Genomic DNA, 16489 nt, shown 5'->3' with positions numbered 1-16489 from the left:
AGCCTTCAACATCAATGACTTTTTTAAGTAATTCTTAAGGGCTGGAAAGGGTAATCTTAAAGCATCCTCAGGTAACTTGTTATAAAAATGAATGCATTGCCCAACGAATGACTTCTGTACTTTACGAACACGAAACTTTCTGACAGCAAGCTTATTTTTATTTCTAGTATTATAGTTATGGACATCAGAATTCTTAGTGAAGGAGTCTAGATTCTTAACAACATAAATAATACTATCATATATGTATTGGAAAGCTACAGTTAAAATATTAATTTCTTTAAAAAGTTCTCTTAATGATTCACGCACCCTTAAATTATATATAGAACGATTATATATAGAAGTCATTTACCTATGTCATCTTTTAAAGCGTGATGCAATGAAGCTTTAAAAACATGTCATAAATATTAAATATGAACAAGGTCATTATTTTATGCTTCAAGTGTATATTTTAACTTTAATAAAAAAATCACTTTTTAAATATAAATTATTCAAACAAATTATATTTCCATGGACGGTAAATTTTCCGTGCCCGAATTGAAATACATTTCAGTTTAATGAATAAATATGTGTACTCTGATAAGAGCACATTTTATTATATTAAATCAGTATATCAAAACTCCATGGAAATAAGACAAAAAGCTCGCTTGAAGAAATTGACCCTTCCATCTCTTATTGTCCCACACGTTTTTTAAAATCTCGATTGTTGTGATTTTACAATGATATTTCAATAGAGGAAAGTTCAAAGATATGTACAACACATGTTGTTCGTCTAAACCTAAAGCACATTCAGTATGCGTTCAATCTGCTTTGAGTTGTATTCTATTTTCTACTGAATTGTTTGGTCTGGAGTATGCTTTGACGAGTAGAATTTTTATGTAGGTATATACTAGGTTTATGGGCGTGTCTAGACAATCTGATATTATTGATGTTGGTTATGATTGGTTGGGCAGCGCCTCCAGGGGTAGAGACTCGTCACGTTTTTCAAAAGTAGGCGTCGCTACAATGTGACAACTAGGGAAGCTTTACAAGTATAATACCTTAGGTATTGAAAAATATTTTCCAACGACAAGATTATAAAATAAATAAGTGGTGGTATTTGGCTGATTCTAACAGACCAATTCTAAACGTACACGGATGTTAGAATTACATCTAACTAATGTGATGTCATTCTGTTATTGTGCATATCGCTCGCACGATAACTAAATAATATGATTCAAATATCATCATAAATATATAAATATAAAAAAATCTGATGTCAGGTAGGTACATTCGAATTCGAATTTGTCAGTCAATTATTTCGTGTCTTGCACATTTTTTTTAATTATATTCCTAATCCAAATTTTTATCTTTGCATAAATTAAATTGCTTGTTTTATGTTCACAGAGGGTTGCTAGTTGCTAGCAGGTAGGTACTTATTGTCAAATGTACTTCAAGTCCTCCATGCTAATAGGTATGTTTTTAGTAATTTGTGCAAAAAAGTTAAACTAAATTAAATCTCGTATGTTTAATTGTTTATTGTTGTTAGTAACTAAGAGTAGAAAACGTGTTTACCTAATGGTTCCATGCTTGTAATTCCTACATGTCCAAGTGTAAGACTAAAATGTATGCAACGAATGGCTAGAACAAAGCAATAATAGCACAATCTACATTCCTCGCCGTTTGCAGAAGCAATTTGGTGTCGTGCAGCAGGAAATACACGCACCAGCCAATTGCAAGGTTGGGGTTCGATTCTCGGGCGAGATAAATCGTCGGGCTGTCTGTGTCGCGCTCCGTATTAGAGCATGCGTATTGAATACAAATGGAGACGGTACGCGTGTAAGCCAGATAGGTACATATTAGTTTTACAATAAATTGACTTTGTTTCTCAAAGAACAGCACACTTTTCCTAAAGCGATTGTTTTGGTAGTCCAAGAAAGTTATGGGACCCGTCTATTGGATTGAAATTTTAAGTTTTCCTTTCTTTCTTAATGACTTAAGCCATTGAGAATAAGCAAAACTGAAACCATCCAAATTTTCTCTGCTGGAGGGTAGGTGATACAACCGAATCAAACGGCTACCTATAGAAATCTATTTAGAGTGAAACAGGACAGTATAAAGTTAACCGTTAGTAAAATGTAACCTAGGTACTTGTAGTAAAACGACGATTTTTTATCCCTTATGTGGGTACCTATATTTAATTTTGTCCATAATTCCCAATGGACGGTAAGTTTGCCTATTCCAAAAAAAAGATCATTCGGTAGGTACTAATAAACATTTGTTTAAAATCGCCTAATAAATATTTATTCATTTTATTTGTAAGTACATATTAATTTTTGTAAGTACCTAAATCACTATAAGTTTTTAGGGTCCCGTACCTCAAAAGAAAAAACGGAACCCTTATAGGACCACTTTGTTGTTCGTCCGCCCGTCCGTCTGTCTGTCAAGACCCTTTATCTCGGGAACTTGTGGAGTTATCGCGTTGGAATTAAAACTAATTATATGTATACGTAGGTCTACGGTCCCTGGAAGCTGTGAAAAAATCAAACTTATAAGTTAACTTAAAAAAATACGATCGTTTATGCCGCAAAACGACGTATATTTCGACACTCTACCACACAAGGGTATCAATATTTACCTATAGGGTACTTCCGTTGACCTAGAACTATGAAATTTGGCAGCTAATATAATTTTATACTAAAAATACAGGGAAAAATCTAAAAACTATTTAAAAAAAAAATATGTTAGAGCGGAACCCTCTGTGGGCGAGTCTGACTCGCACTTTCCAGTTTTATAATAGTTATATTATCAGTCTACTAGTGTGATTAATAAAGCTCTTTGTAGTGTCTCAGTTATCGCACAGGTAACTTGTACTACATTCTCAACCCTGATTCAATGGGGACCGTCTGCACAATAGCAAAAATAGCAGAACTATCAATTGGTTATTCATAGAATCTCTTCCTATTATTTCTCATTCTATACTTGCAGGGTTGGGCAAAATAGGTACTGGTTATTTTGTATATGAACTACTAATTAAAAGTACCTACACAAAATTTTCAAATACTTCAGTTAGATTATGAGATTTAAAAAATTATTACGTAAACATGAGTTAAATTCGTTTGGCAAAATTACAGGATTTCAATATTTCTTTAATAAACTCCCAGACACACGTTATCTGACTGAACAAAACGTAGTATATATTTGGAATTAAAAGTTATGCACTCGTACCTACTAGGTAGTTACAGCTACATAAGTTGGAAAATAAATGAATAACAAAAAATATACCAATTACATGGGAGAGCGGGTAGGTTGAAATAAAATTTACCATTATATTATATATGTATATGTCGCAGTAAGATAGATAAAGCCGTTATATAGTTATAACCCTAGGGATATAATTATATGACGTAACATAGTTATACGAAAGCGATTCATTACTATCTTACTAGGTATATAACTATAATACGGCTTTAGTTTAGTGATATAGTTATATTACTGGATTAAGTTTAGTGTTATAGTTATATTACTGGATTAAGTTTAGTGAAATAATTGTAGGTAGGAGTGCAGCGGTGCGGCGGAGGTATAGTTATATCCCTAGGGATATAGTTATATGCCGTATAATACTTTTTAGCAATATTACGTAAAAGTACAGGTCGATTCACGAAAGCTGGCGCGAGATTTCTACTGAGTGACAGCTATTTTCATTGAAATTCTGTCAAATCTCGCGCCAGCTTTCGTGAATCGATCGCAATGCCTCATAAACCCTTAAAAATAGCAGCATGAAAATATATATAATAGTTATCTTACTAGGAATATGATTATAATACGGCATATAACTATATCCCTAGGGATATAAATAAACCTCCGCCACACTGCCGCACTCCTAATACCTACAATTACTATCTTACTAGGAATATGATTATAATACGTAGTTACGTACTATACGGCATATAACTATATCCCTAGGGATATAACTATACCTCCGCCGCACCACTGCACTCATACTTACAATTATTTCACTAAACTTAATCCAGTAATATAACTATATCACTAAACTAAAGCCGTATTATAGTTATATACCTAGTAAGATAGTAATGAATCGCTTTCGTATAACTATGTTACGTCATATAATTATATCCCTAGGGTTATAACTATATAACGGCTATATCTATCTTACTACGACATATATATATCTTATTCCTAGATTAGGTGTTTTGTCATTGATACTTGCCAGCCCTGAATGCTGCTGTGCAAAGTGCCTTTGCCACGAGCTAGAAGCTCGCTCGTACCATCTCATCTTGTAATTAAGTGCTTCCTCTTAAAAATTACCTTTTAAGTAATAAATAATAAAGTAAAGCATCGGAGCGGCTACCGATGGCCGCTGACGTAGATTTATTGCCACAAATTGTGTATTTTTCATCGTCAATAACCGCTCGCCGATTCGGCGTCGATAAGTGCCGTTTAACACTTGATATAGTGTCGGTAATTTGTGACTGGGTTCCGCTTTTCCTTTTTCAATTAGTCCAAAATTGGACTTTATGATGTAATAACGGCCGGTTAACTGCCTATCAACGGATTCTTCATTGATAAGGGGTAAATTTGATTACACTTGAATTTTAAGCGGCTTCAGATCATTTGAGAAAATTAGGAATGCAGTCACTAATTACATAAAAAAATTATCATTAATATTTCACTTGCCTAATTTTTGAAATTATTTTAATACTAACCCTTTACCGCATACGAAGCTATGGCGGATATAATATTCAATAAGTTCAAATAGAAACAAATATTTTTATTATATGCAGGAAGGGGCTAAAGGATAACCGAATTGCGAATGAAATATAATTATTACTTTATTTATACAATTTCCTAAAATGCCTTCCATTGGATTCCATACGATACCTACGATCATTTATTTATCCAACAAAAGTCAAATATTATATTTTTTAGAGTAAGACCAAGAGAAATCTGCAACGATTTTTATAGCACACGCGGTGCAACTGTTATTTTAATGTATGACGTATAAGTAAATAACACTTGTACTGCGTGTTCTATCAAAATCGTTGCAGACGTCTTTTGGTCTAACTCTAAAAAATATTTTTTTCATTCAAGTAGTCATAAGAGATGCTTACTATATTTAAAGTATAGTTTTCTAATATGCGTTAGGTAGCAGTTTGCATAACAAATTAATTGCTCACTAACTAAAGTTACGACTCAAATAAACTCCGTCAAAGAATAATTCACTGTAAATCTAACTAATCGAAAGGCAATTAATATATTTACGAGCTGTAAATAACTTTGACCCTTACGTACCAGCCTACACCATACTGTTTGATTGGGCTTACTATTTTTGCCTTAACTTGGTAAACTAGTTTTATTTATTCGATCATGCACTGTTACGGATATTCATGATCTTAATAAAACCTACATGTAATGTTACTTTCCTTGTGTTTACTTCATCTGGCAACTTACTTAAAGGTACTCATTTGGTTATTTTACCAAAGGAGGTAAGTAGTTTATTTAAAAAAACCTAGTGTTTAAACTTTAGACATAGGTATTAATCTTTTAATAATCATGTCATAAAATCATTTCGTGAAAATGTATAGTTACGAGTATGGATTGCCTGAAGTTGACAAAGTTTGTATGTTTGTGTCCAGTTCTAGATATTGTTCGATAGTTATAGGTACCGCAGCATAAATAAATAAATGAATTATTTTACATATTTATCTATTATGTATATATCTCGCCGTTGCCAACGGGAATGTGTACGGCAGGTGTCTTAAATATGAGTATTTCTCAAAATTAAAGCGTGTTAGGACACATAGTAGTATTCCGGCCTGTAATTACATACAATACCCAAGTGAGCAATGTTATTATGTAATTACGATAGCAACCAGACTATCAGCAGCATATAAACCTAGGATAGTGGTACTTCTGATGGCGCCGCGTTGCCGTTTGGTATAATACTTTATTTATTGTAATGGCGTAAATGTATTAGAATACAAGGAAACATTTGTCTTTTTGGAATGGAGCCGTGGTGAAGGCACCACGCGTTCGCCTGCGGGCATCTTATAATTGTGCCGGAGGAGCGAGCTCTCTCACCATTACTTACTCGCGATTCACAATATTGCACACGCAATTACTGACGGTTTTGATCAACAGTCGTAGCATACACATACATACTTAACGGGCACTACGGGCACAACTACTCGTAAAATATCGTTTACCCAAATACAGGGTAATTTTTGGACCGTGAGCCATGTTGTGCGAAGTGCTTAGGTAGGTCATACTGAACAACTTTTTCTATAGGGCCAACCCCGAAACATCAAAAAAAAATATTGCCTTCCCATAGAATTTGTCGACATCCACTCGACGAAAATGTATTAAACGGCCAAAAAAAATTTTGTGATATCGGAGTTGGTCCCATAGAAAAAAGTTCACCTCGCAGCTCGCACAATATGGCTAACGGTCCAAAAATGACCCTGTATGTGTAAATGAACATATTTGTACAATTTGAAAGAAACTTTTTGATTACCGGCGCCGGTGTAGGTTTCGAAGGTAGCGTAAGATTCTATTATACCGAACTGAACCTCGAGCAAGGCGAGAAAACCTTACTCGTCTTCGAGTAATTAACTTCGAAGAGTTCGAAGGTACTTACTGTAGACGCATATTGAATATAAACATATTTTCCAAAATTACATTTTGCTAACACTTCTTCTTTCTAAATAAAAAAAAATGTTTAGTACAACTACACATCATAAATGTACACATGCTTTAAATCCAAGTACGAAGGATTTCTCCCAAGATGGACATAGGTAACTAAGTAAAGAAAGTGTCAACGCCCTGAATATCGTAGATGCTTCATAAAAAAATGTTATATTTGTAAGCAGTTAAATCTAATGTAAAATTCCTTGAGATTAATGCAGTTTTGATCGTTAGACGCATCGGCGCAGCGTGCGTAGATTACTCACATATGGTGTAGCATCCGAAATGCTGTATATTCCATACAGATAGCGCACGCTCTGGTGAGTTGAGTTCTCGAATGACCCTTGGAACCTTGACTGCTTGGAACCACAAATTGATTGAAAACAAAACAATAACTCTGCACTCAGCTGACCATGTTCCTACCAACAGAAAAATTACAAATTAAAAAAAAAGAAACTCTGTAGGTACTTACCGTGTTGTGCCAGATTTAAACTGAAACACCTAACTCAGAAAAACCAACAATTCTACCACCATACGAAACATTCTTCTCATTTGGTTTCCTAGGGGAGAGCCGCAAGAGCAGAGGCCGATGTAGTTCGTAGTGATTTTTTAAAATTTTCGAGCATTTCAAAAATCAGTTATATGTTTAGTTATTTAAGGGCGCGCTTGCACTTGTCTGCTTGAAGTTTAGACTCACTTATGCAGTGGGAATGCCCCATGTAAAAGATATTCGAAGGTGTTTTCTATCCTGTTAGTTCTCGGTCATTTATGGCTACAAGCACCGTAATGCCCATAACCGACTGTCACTTGTCACTTCTTATTTGTTTTCCACATTTATTGGTAAAATTCAATGTTTACTTATTTAAATATAATTTATGCAGTTTTGATTATGAAAATTTAATAGAATGTGTAAACAGGGTGTCGTAAAATCAAATTCATTGGATTGAATATACACATTATTGGTAGAATTTAGTAATAAAATTGTAAGGTTTGATTTTTTCACGATTTAATGACCAATTATTAGTTAATAAGGCTGTTTTAGCCATGGGAACTTTTATATTGGAATATTTTTTCTTAAGTATACAATACTCAACATGTAGGTAATAAAAAACAGAATGCATTTTAATGACATATGTAACAATTTACCTTTTCGCTAGAAAACGACAATAGTTATACATTTATAGACAAAGCTGACCACAATATATTGTACACAATACACAATATATTAAAGCAGTATAAAAACAATATACTGAGGAATGAATTGTAACATAACATATAACAATTTGTGACACACATATAATTGTAGGCATTTACTTAAATAAAAAAAATACCTAGTCGAAGATAGATATGTTAATTAGGGTTTTATAAATCCAGCTTTTTTTAATTTATAAAAGGTACATCTGAATAAAGTATCTTCATATGATTCATTACGTGCTATACTGGAATGGCCAGCCGATCATATAACTTTAACATGTCCAAGGTGCTTGGAAACAATGCAAATGCAACACGGGCCACGCGGGATGACTCTCCTAGCTTATCGCCGCTGTCCGCGCAGCTTGACTTTGTTTAATCGACTACTTTCCATACACTCCGCATTGCATTATACTCTTATTTTAATTATACTATACCAGGTCATGCTTGTATTGGAACTTGATCACTGTTGTAATATCTACTGAACGTAAACGTCGCTGCAAATGAAATGAGCGGTTGCTCTCATTAGCTAAAAGTATGAACGAGAGCGTCCATGGGTGGTGATCATGAGCCGTCTTATATGCTCCTTCTAGTAGTCAAGTGATCTGTGCTTTGTTTTTACGACACCATAATACTCACTATTTATTGGGCGTATTTAGCATGAACCTTCGCTATTTCCTTCCGAGCACAATACTTGTAAATGTTGGACATTGGGCGCTCATCTCTTATTGTGTTCGCACCGCGTGGGACGCACCTACTGGTTATCGAACACTGTATCAATAAATTGCACTTGCGCCTGTCGTGTTGCACAAATAAAAGAACCGAGTACTGCGTGTTATCGACGAAAGGTCTAAATAAATTCGAATATGTACTTATTTGTTGCGCCGTTGATATCATCATCTACCCAAGCAGTGTAGAAAACCGTGCGTTCATTTTCATTATATGCATATGTTAAGTAGTCAATGTAGGTACAAGCTTTATGAGTCCGCAGCGCCTTACAAAGATATGTTTTTAAATGCAAAATAATAACAGCCCGTTGTTGGATCGTTTGTCAGGTTTCCTTTAAGATACTTCTCACAGTCGTGATTGTTTTTATTTTCATAATCAAGAAACAATCGCGAATCGGGCCTTAACGAGCAATTACGTTTTGTCCATACGTGCAGAGTTGCAGACAACAGAGCATGGCCGGGTATCAATTAAATCGGTTGAATCGGGCCCGCGATATGAATATTCACATGGTCCGAGACGAAGGCACGCCCTCTTCGCCAGAAATAAAAGAGGTCCAGGTGGCGGATTCAATAGCCCCCCATTAGAAGCCATTACATGCCAATAAATAACGCGGGGAGACAGTCCGGCTCGCAGTCTCGCGGTAACTCATGTCGCAGTAATGATCACTAATAGAAATGACGGTAAATAAAATACACATATGATTAGGTATAAGCGTTTTGAATATACGGATACTTAAATACCCAATAAAAATAATGAAGATTGCGTAAACTACATAAATTAACACAGTAGTAAAATAATAAATTTAAATGAATTTAACTGTGAAATTGTTACGTTCACGCATTCGAGTAAAGCAACACCCAATAATAATTCAGATACCTAGCACGGAAATAAAAATGGGCCATAATCATAAATAGTTAATTGACAGCCGATGCCATCGACGAATTAATTATCGCCGCTTAGCGTTATGATGGACGCACAGACAGGCAATTTCGGAGTGTGAGGACGAGATTATTATATCACGATTGCATCGTTAATATTATGTTTCCTTAAGCGGGCATGGAAGAGATCCCACGAGGTGAGGTTGGTGTCAATTTCCATTAATACGGCCATTATCGTGGTTGATGCATAAATTGTTTGCTGCGCGGCCGACCATCGGATAAAAGAGCGCAGTTTATTGTGAGCACGCAGCACAGGCATAAGCAGAACTTTTTGGCCATACGCTGGATAATAAAAAGCAAGGTTATTGCCCAAATTAAAGCAAAGCAACAAACGCAAGAACTTGACTGCGACACTGACAATGACCACACAAAAGTCGATTACTAGTAATATAATAATTACTATATTATACACTATTAAATGTTGTCAGCAGTTTTCCTCTTTTCGCCCGCAGCGGACCCTGCAATTGAGGAGGCTACTTTCGGTCTGTGAACATTATGGTAATTCACATGGACTGAAATATAATGTTTCCAAGACCGAGATGATGGTGTTCGCGGCGGGTTCTGGGCCGGACAGCATACCTCCGGTGTATTTAAGTGGGGCGAAAATCAATGTTGTTAAGCGGTTCAAGTATTTGGGACACTTGTTGACGGAACGGCTGCATGACGATGATGATGTTGAGCGCGAGCGGAGGGCCCTCGCCGTCAGAGGCAACATGCTCGCTCGGCGGTTTTCTAAATACAGCAAGGATATAAAAACCACACTCTTCAAGGCATACTGCTTAGGCATGTACACCTCCCAGTTGTGGATAACGTTCACGCAGAAGGCAATGAGCAGAATAAGAGTTCAGTACAATGACGTGTTCCGGGCTCTTATGCGGCTGCCGCGGTGCTGCAGCGTGTCGGGCATGTTCGCGGACGCGGGGGTCCCCGATTTTTTCGCGGTAACGAGATCCCGCGTTGCCTCGTTCTGGAGAAGACTGCGCCTTTCCGACAACAAAATACTTGTGGCTGTTTCTGACGATATAAGGAGTCCGGTGTTTAAGCGCTGGATTTCTGTTCACAATGGACCAGAATAAAAAATGACTGCACTTAAAATGTGCGATCTTGATTTAGTTTAATATTTAATATTTTTAACATGAGTGGCACCCCTCTACAGTGTCAGTAAATAGTTGTAGTTTTAGTTTTTAAGGCATTTTGTATATGGGTACCCACTGCCTGAAATAAAAGCTTCTTATTTATTTTATTTAAAAAAAAAAGTGCGTTCATGTTTTCATTTGTTTAAGTGTGTTCATACATAAGTGTCGCCATTTATTTTGCGATCTCTTAATGCTAACAAATTGTTATTAATTTGTTACTGGGTAATTTGCTTTGGGCAGTTGCCAGCGTTCGATTATTTTTAGAATGTTATCAAAATTCTTCAGAAACATTGTTGCAAACGTGTGAAACACCACGATGCTGCTCAACAATTTTGCAATAGGTGTAATATTGAAACACAGTGTAATAAATCTACTTTATTGTAGATAGGAAACACGTATTTTGTCACTTAATCGATCCATATGGCTATTTTCATACCAACAATTCTGAATATTTTTGTTAAATAGAAAAACGTGACGTACCTCGTTAAGAGAGTGTATTTAAAAACAACATTGTTAACATTTATGATGAACATTATTTGCGTTACTCACTGTCAGAAAATCCCTGTTCTTGAGGAAAATGTTCCCTATAGTGGGTAATATATAGGTATATAAGTAGGTATGACAATTATTTTCTCAAGATTTTACATGATTTTTTTGTGACGCTAAATACTTACTAATGAATCGATTGAGAATGCTATCTGTTCCAGTCTACGACACTTGGATAAATGTAGAGCAACAAGGAAAAGCCGACAGGCACGCTAATATTCTAGTCGCATAGCGAGCTCTAATTCCGAGCGAGAAATCTAAGTGTATGTAAGTATTTATTTGGCCATTACTTACGCTGATTTCTGCGTTTTTTATTACGCAAACTTGTGACGAAAGTCGATATCACGTTAAAAACAGCGGTAGAGCGGACAGAGCCCATCCGATCGCAGCATTCGCCTGCCCGGTACAGCACTCTCCAGAATTGTCGTCTATAAGATGTCGGAGCACAGCACAACCCATCCCACTGTGACATCACGTAATAACTAGAAGCCGAGGGCCTACCGTGAACCACGTTCGACGTGTTGCCTCCTTGTCATAGCTACGTACGAAATTACAAGTTCGATAGAGAGGCAACATGTCGAACGTGGTTCACGGTAAGCCCTCTGGTTCGCCTAATAAGCCCTGGATTCACGAGCGTTCGCGCAGCATAGGCACTCGGTCTGTGTGAGATTAGGACACGGACGGTTGATTGATCACTGGTCGGCTAAGTGTGCGCAATGTGAGCCGTGACGGTCAGCCAGATTGATTGCGTGCTCTGGACATGCACGCGTACGTTAGAAAAAATAGGAAGTACACTCATGTCAGATTAGTATGAATACAGTAACAAAAAACGTACGTAGATCTATTTTTCTATCAGCTGCTTTGTCAGCTAGTGTTCAATTCTTTCAGCATGCTTATAAAACAATGGATGCTTTCTAATTTTCAAAGTGTCAGCCGGTGTACAGGTTATAATTGTTATAAAGATACATTTACCACTTTGATATGTCTTAGTAAAAAAATAATAAAAACGATTACATAACTACGAGTTGAGTACAGAGTAGGAGGTTTTAATTGCTATTTTGCTACGGCATAAAGAAGGTGAGATCTACATCTTGTAAGTAATAGTCGTAAACCCCTCTGATCGGTTTGAGGCGACCCGTCAGTCTCCCGTCTGATCCCAATTAAAATATAGTAACACATCAAACCTGTTTGCTGTCGAGGATCTGACATATAGATTAGTTGAGCGAAGAAAATGCACCATGTTTTGCAGTTATGTACCTTCGTAAAATTATTTGATAACATTAAATAAATAAATATTGGGGACATCTTTACACAGATCAACCTAGCCCCAAACTAAGCAAAGCTTGTACTATGGGTGCTAGGCGACGATATACATACTTATATAGATAAATACATACTTATATACATTGTACGAAGAATTGACAAATCTTAGCGAGTTTCTTCTTTGGGTGAGAACCGCACCTCCATCGTGTAAACTTGTAAAGGAATACGGCCTGTTGGGGAGAGCTTACACACAAATTAAATTGTTTTTTACAAATTATATATCATGAAACAAACACTTAAGGATGACTCACGTTAGACCGGGCCGTGTTTGGGCCGGAGTTACCGGCGCCGGCGTGTCGTCACAAAACAGATAAGTACAGAAGTCAATCACATGTATGTACTTTACTTTTCATACCTACGCTCGGCAGTCGCTCTAGGGTTGCGAACTATGTATGTAGGTATGGCTTATGCACAAAAAACTATCGTGGTAGTGGCACTCGTATCTATCGTATCGTATCTCGTATCTAGTTGTTTGATTTATTGTTGAGGAAGAATGGAAATATAAATTAATAATAACATTAATAACCCCGCGGGGGCAGCTTGTGGCGAGCTGACGGTGAGTGGCGACACCGCGGACCCCTATTCCAGAGGGCCCTGTCATCTGGCCCTCGCCTCTGTGCTTGCCTTGATTGGCCGGTCAGAGTGGAGTCGCAAGAGCGGGACCTATGCTCCAGGTTGGAAGTGTAAAATGTCATAACGCCGGCGGCCTGCTGAACGGATCACCGGGATCTGGCTACCGCAGACTCACCTCTCGACAACCTTACAGCCGCTCCGAAGTGTTGCCCTATTGTCGCACTGTGCGTGCGGCCGTTGTAGGGCCCACTAAATGAGTAGGCGAGTCACCACCTGTCTTACACAATTTTGAGACTGATTGTCACGCCAGGTGTCCGCTAGTCTCTCCCATAGCCCATTATCCAGTCCATCCAACTTTCAAATCTATAGCCCAAGACCTTAGTTCCCATCGCAGCACAAAAGTGCTGCACTGCAATAGTCTTTGCACCTGGCGGAGACCATCTCCGGATGTATCACATTGTGCGTTCGGGGATGGTATCCGCCACGTGTATCCCTTGCTTTTAGATTAAAGTGTCTTTAAGGGCCTCTGCGCTGTTGGCTTCGGCCCCACGTACGCCTCCCAAAGGTCCGGGACCCCATGGTCCCGAGATATGGAAAAGACATTAATAACTCAAATATAGGTATTTTAATTTTAATGTCATTATAATATTATAAAACAGAAAATATCTTGCGATGATTTCGAGATTGGCGAAATGCACGATTTCTATATTTTAAAGTGTAATAAATTCGCATTCGCATGTACAATGTAATAAATTCGCACTCCCATTCTCTCTGAAGCCACTGGTAGCTTAAAAAACGACAATTCACCATTAAATGTTGAATTTAAACAACCGTCCACTGTACGGTTATAATAATTTCTTTTTTGTTTCTCCATTTTTGCACAAAAAAGTTCACAGACGCGTGTCTCAAGCTGATGGCACTCGCGCTCGCAGTGGTCCCAACCGGTCCGAGATATCGTGTCCGTGAGCAGTGTCTATGTGTGCGTTGCTCGAGCGCGCTTTGTATGTAGATTGATTTCTGTACCTATCTATTTTGTGGTGTCGTTTTCTACGGAAAGCATCACGTGATCACCGTCATGTCATAGAAGCTTAAGCTCCTGAAGCCCCGACCCGGACACTGCTTATATACCGACTGGCTGCCACGAATGTGAATGAAATTTTTTCTTTGAATATATCATAGAGAGTTCCTTTAAAATACCTAGGGCTAGTTGCACCAACCACACTTAACAGACTGATCAACATCACTCAACAGAGTACTATGAAAATTTCCATACAATAAAAAGCGAACACTTTAACGCGGTGACCGACGGTTTGGTGCAACCGACCCTAAATGATGTGACAGTCACAGCAATGAGACTATAAAAGTAGACCACCTTTATTACATCATGTCTATCATGACCAACCGGACTTTCTGTTCAGATGTGTTCTGTGCTGGATGCGCCAGCGCGGCGAGCTAATCGCGCGCATTCATTTGAATCTATTTAGGTAAACGGGCGCGACGCTTGCGAGATTGTGCGCGCAATTACGCACTCCCGCGTTACCTGTTTTTAAAGTATTTTGTTGTGTAAAGTCATGTAAAGTCTAGTCCTCTCTCCATACAATTACGTGTATGTCTATATGCTATCAATAGTTTAATTGGAACCATTGACAGCGGTAAACAAGTTTCATTCGCTTCATATTCTGTTTTTTGCGTCTTCTTCAAACCTTTGCAAGTTTGCAGTGCTATGGTCTCACTGTTATTGGATTCGACTAAATGTCCTTCTAGCTAAATATTTTAACGAAAAACTTATATTTGGTTATTATTATTAACATAGCTCAAGGTTTCTTTACGAGTATATTCTTAATTATTTTTGATTGATTTGGTAAATTATTGAGAATAAGAACGTAAGTAAAATGGGTCTCTTTTCGGGACTGGTGCCATAGTAAAAGTTGTTCAGTATTACCTACCTAATCACCTTGCACGATATGGCTAGTTGTTCAAAAAACGTCCTGTATATTAGCTAGGTAAGGTATAGCTAACTGTTGCTGCCCACTTTATTTGAAACACAAAAGCTTAACACGCTTATGTTAAAGGTTTTTGTAACTTTCGCATATCTGTGTTACAAGCAATAAGATTACCCATATATCTGCTTACTTGTATTAATATTTGCCTTCTTATAGTTTAAGCACACAAGACCTATACTTCTCAAACTTAACTCTCACTTATCGGGAAAGTCTTTAATTAAAGTTCATAATGAAACTAATCAAGAACATAAATAAGAAATTCCTCTGCGTTTAACGTAAGAACACTGTTGGTGTTAAAGTGTTTTGGCGCCATATTAAGTAAATATAGGTAAGTAACTATATTCAAAGAAAAATAATATTTTTTTTGTTTTAACAGTTTTTAATGATTCACTAGACTTATATCTGTCGACCGGGATATGGACCGTGGTTTTTATTTTGTTTTGTTACTTATACTTAAACATGGAGTACATACCTCTTTATTAGACTTGCCATATTTTTGCATTTTCTCAATTATCAGTAAATAATGAACGAACTGACCCGCCTGCATTACATAGGTACAATTTTCTATGCATTAAAGTTATCATTATGAGTCTTTGACCGACTGTTGCTATAAGTAAATTTAGTTTGAATTGTCATTTCTTATATTTCCCAAATTACTGATTTAGCGAAATCCATAAATGTATCAAAAACTTAACGCATTGTTAACATAAATCGGCAAAATAAAATCAGCGATAAGATCGCACATATTAAATAAGCTTTATTGCCCTCTCACAGCCACAATCCCATGATTAGCTGTAGTACTTATCCCGAATCGAGGCTAGTGCGACGCTATAAATCGGACGCGACGCGATATTGTGTTTCACGTCCGGCGTCAGACACGGGCGCGGATATCTCCGTGAAAAGGTAGAAATATTGCGCGGACCTCAAATGCGACAGGCTCGAGTTCGATTGGTCGCGGTGTCTGGTTTCATTGCACCGCCCGCGAGGGTCGTTCAACGTCTATTCCCATTTCTTATCGAGCTTAGGTGAATTGAACGCTCATGCAGTCCTTCCAATGTAACAGTGAACTCAATATTCATTACAACCGTTAATAGTTGTTACTGGTTTACATCGCAAGCGCTATGTAAGCGTATGAAATGTTACTGATCGTCGTCATCTTGCAAATTCTGTGCGTTTACACCGTCGCCGAGATTCTATTCTGCATGCCATAAAAATCTGCCAGGTTAGGTTAGCCTAACTGAGGGATCTTAAACTCGTGAACATGATTAAAAATTCGCCGAAAAGTTCTGACTTCTGCACGGCTTTCGAAAGACTCATTTCCGTTGATTTCCGCGATGATATTGTATACTGCCTCTAACGGTTTCCTTTA

At 37.3% G+C, this 16489-nt stretch overlaps 1 protein-coding gene across 1 annotated transcript; it reads left to right on the top strand.

Annotated features, from left to right (window-relative positions):
• Positions 1–10078: 10078 nt before the first annotated feature.
• Positions 10079–10615, top strand: LOC134668334 (uncharacterized). Its single transcript, XM_063525815.1, has one exon. The coding sequence runs from the start codon at positions 10079–10081 to the stop codon at positions 10613–10615; it is 537 nt and encodes a 178-aa protein (XP_063381885.1).
• The last annotated feature ends 5874 nt before the right edge of the window (positions 10616–16489 follow it).

This window comes from Cydia fagiglandana, chromosome 10, assembly GCF_963556715.1.
Source record: "Cydia fagiglandana chromosome 10, ilCydFagi1.1, whole genome shotgun sequence".
Taxonomy (NCBI): Eukaryota; Metazoa; Arthropoda; class Insecta; order Lepidoptera; family Tortricidae; genus Cydia; species Cydia fagiglandana.
The sequence above is the reverse complement of the archived record's forward strand: the minus strand, read 5'-3'. Positions and strand labels throughout refer to the sequence as shown.

What these genes read in the sequence shown, in the direction of transcription:
- LOC134668334 (XM_063525815.1), top strand. Translation starts at nt 10,079, where the DNA reads ATGATGGTGTTCGCGGCGGGTTCTGGGCCGGACAGCATACCTCCGGTG.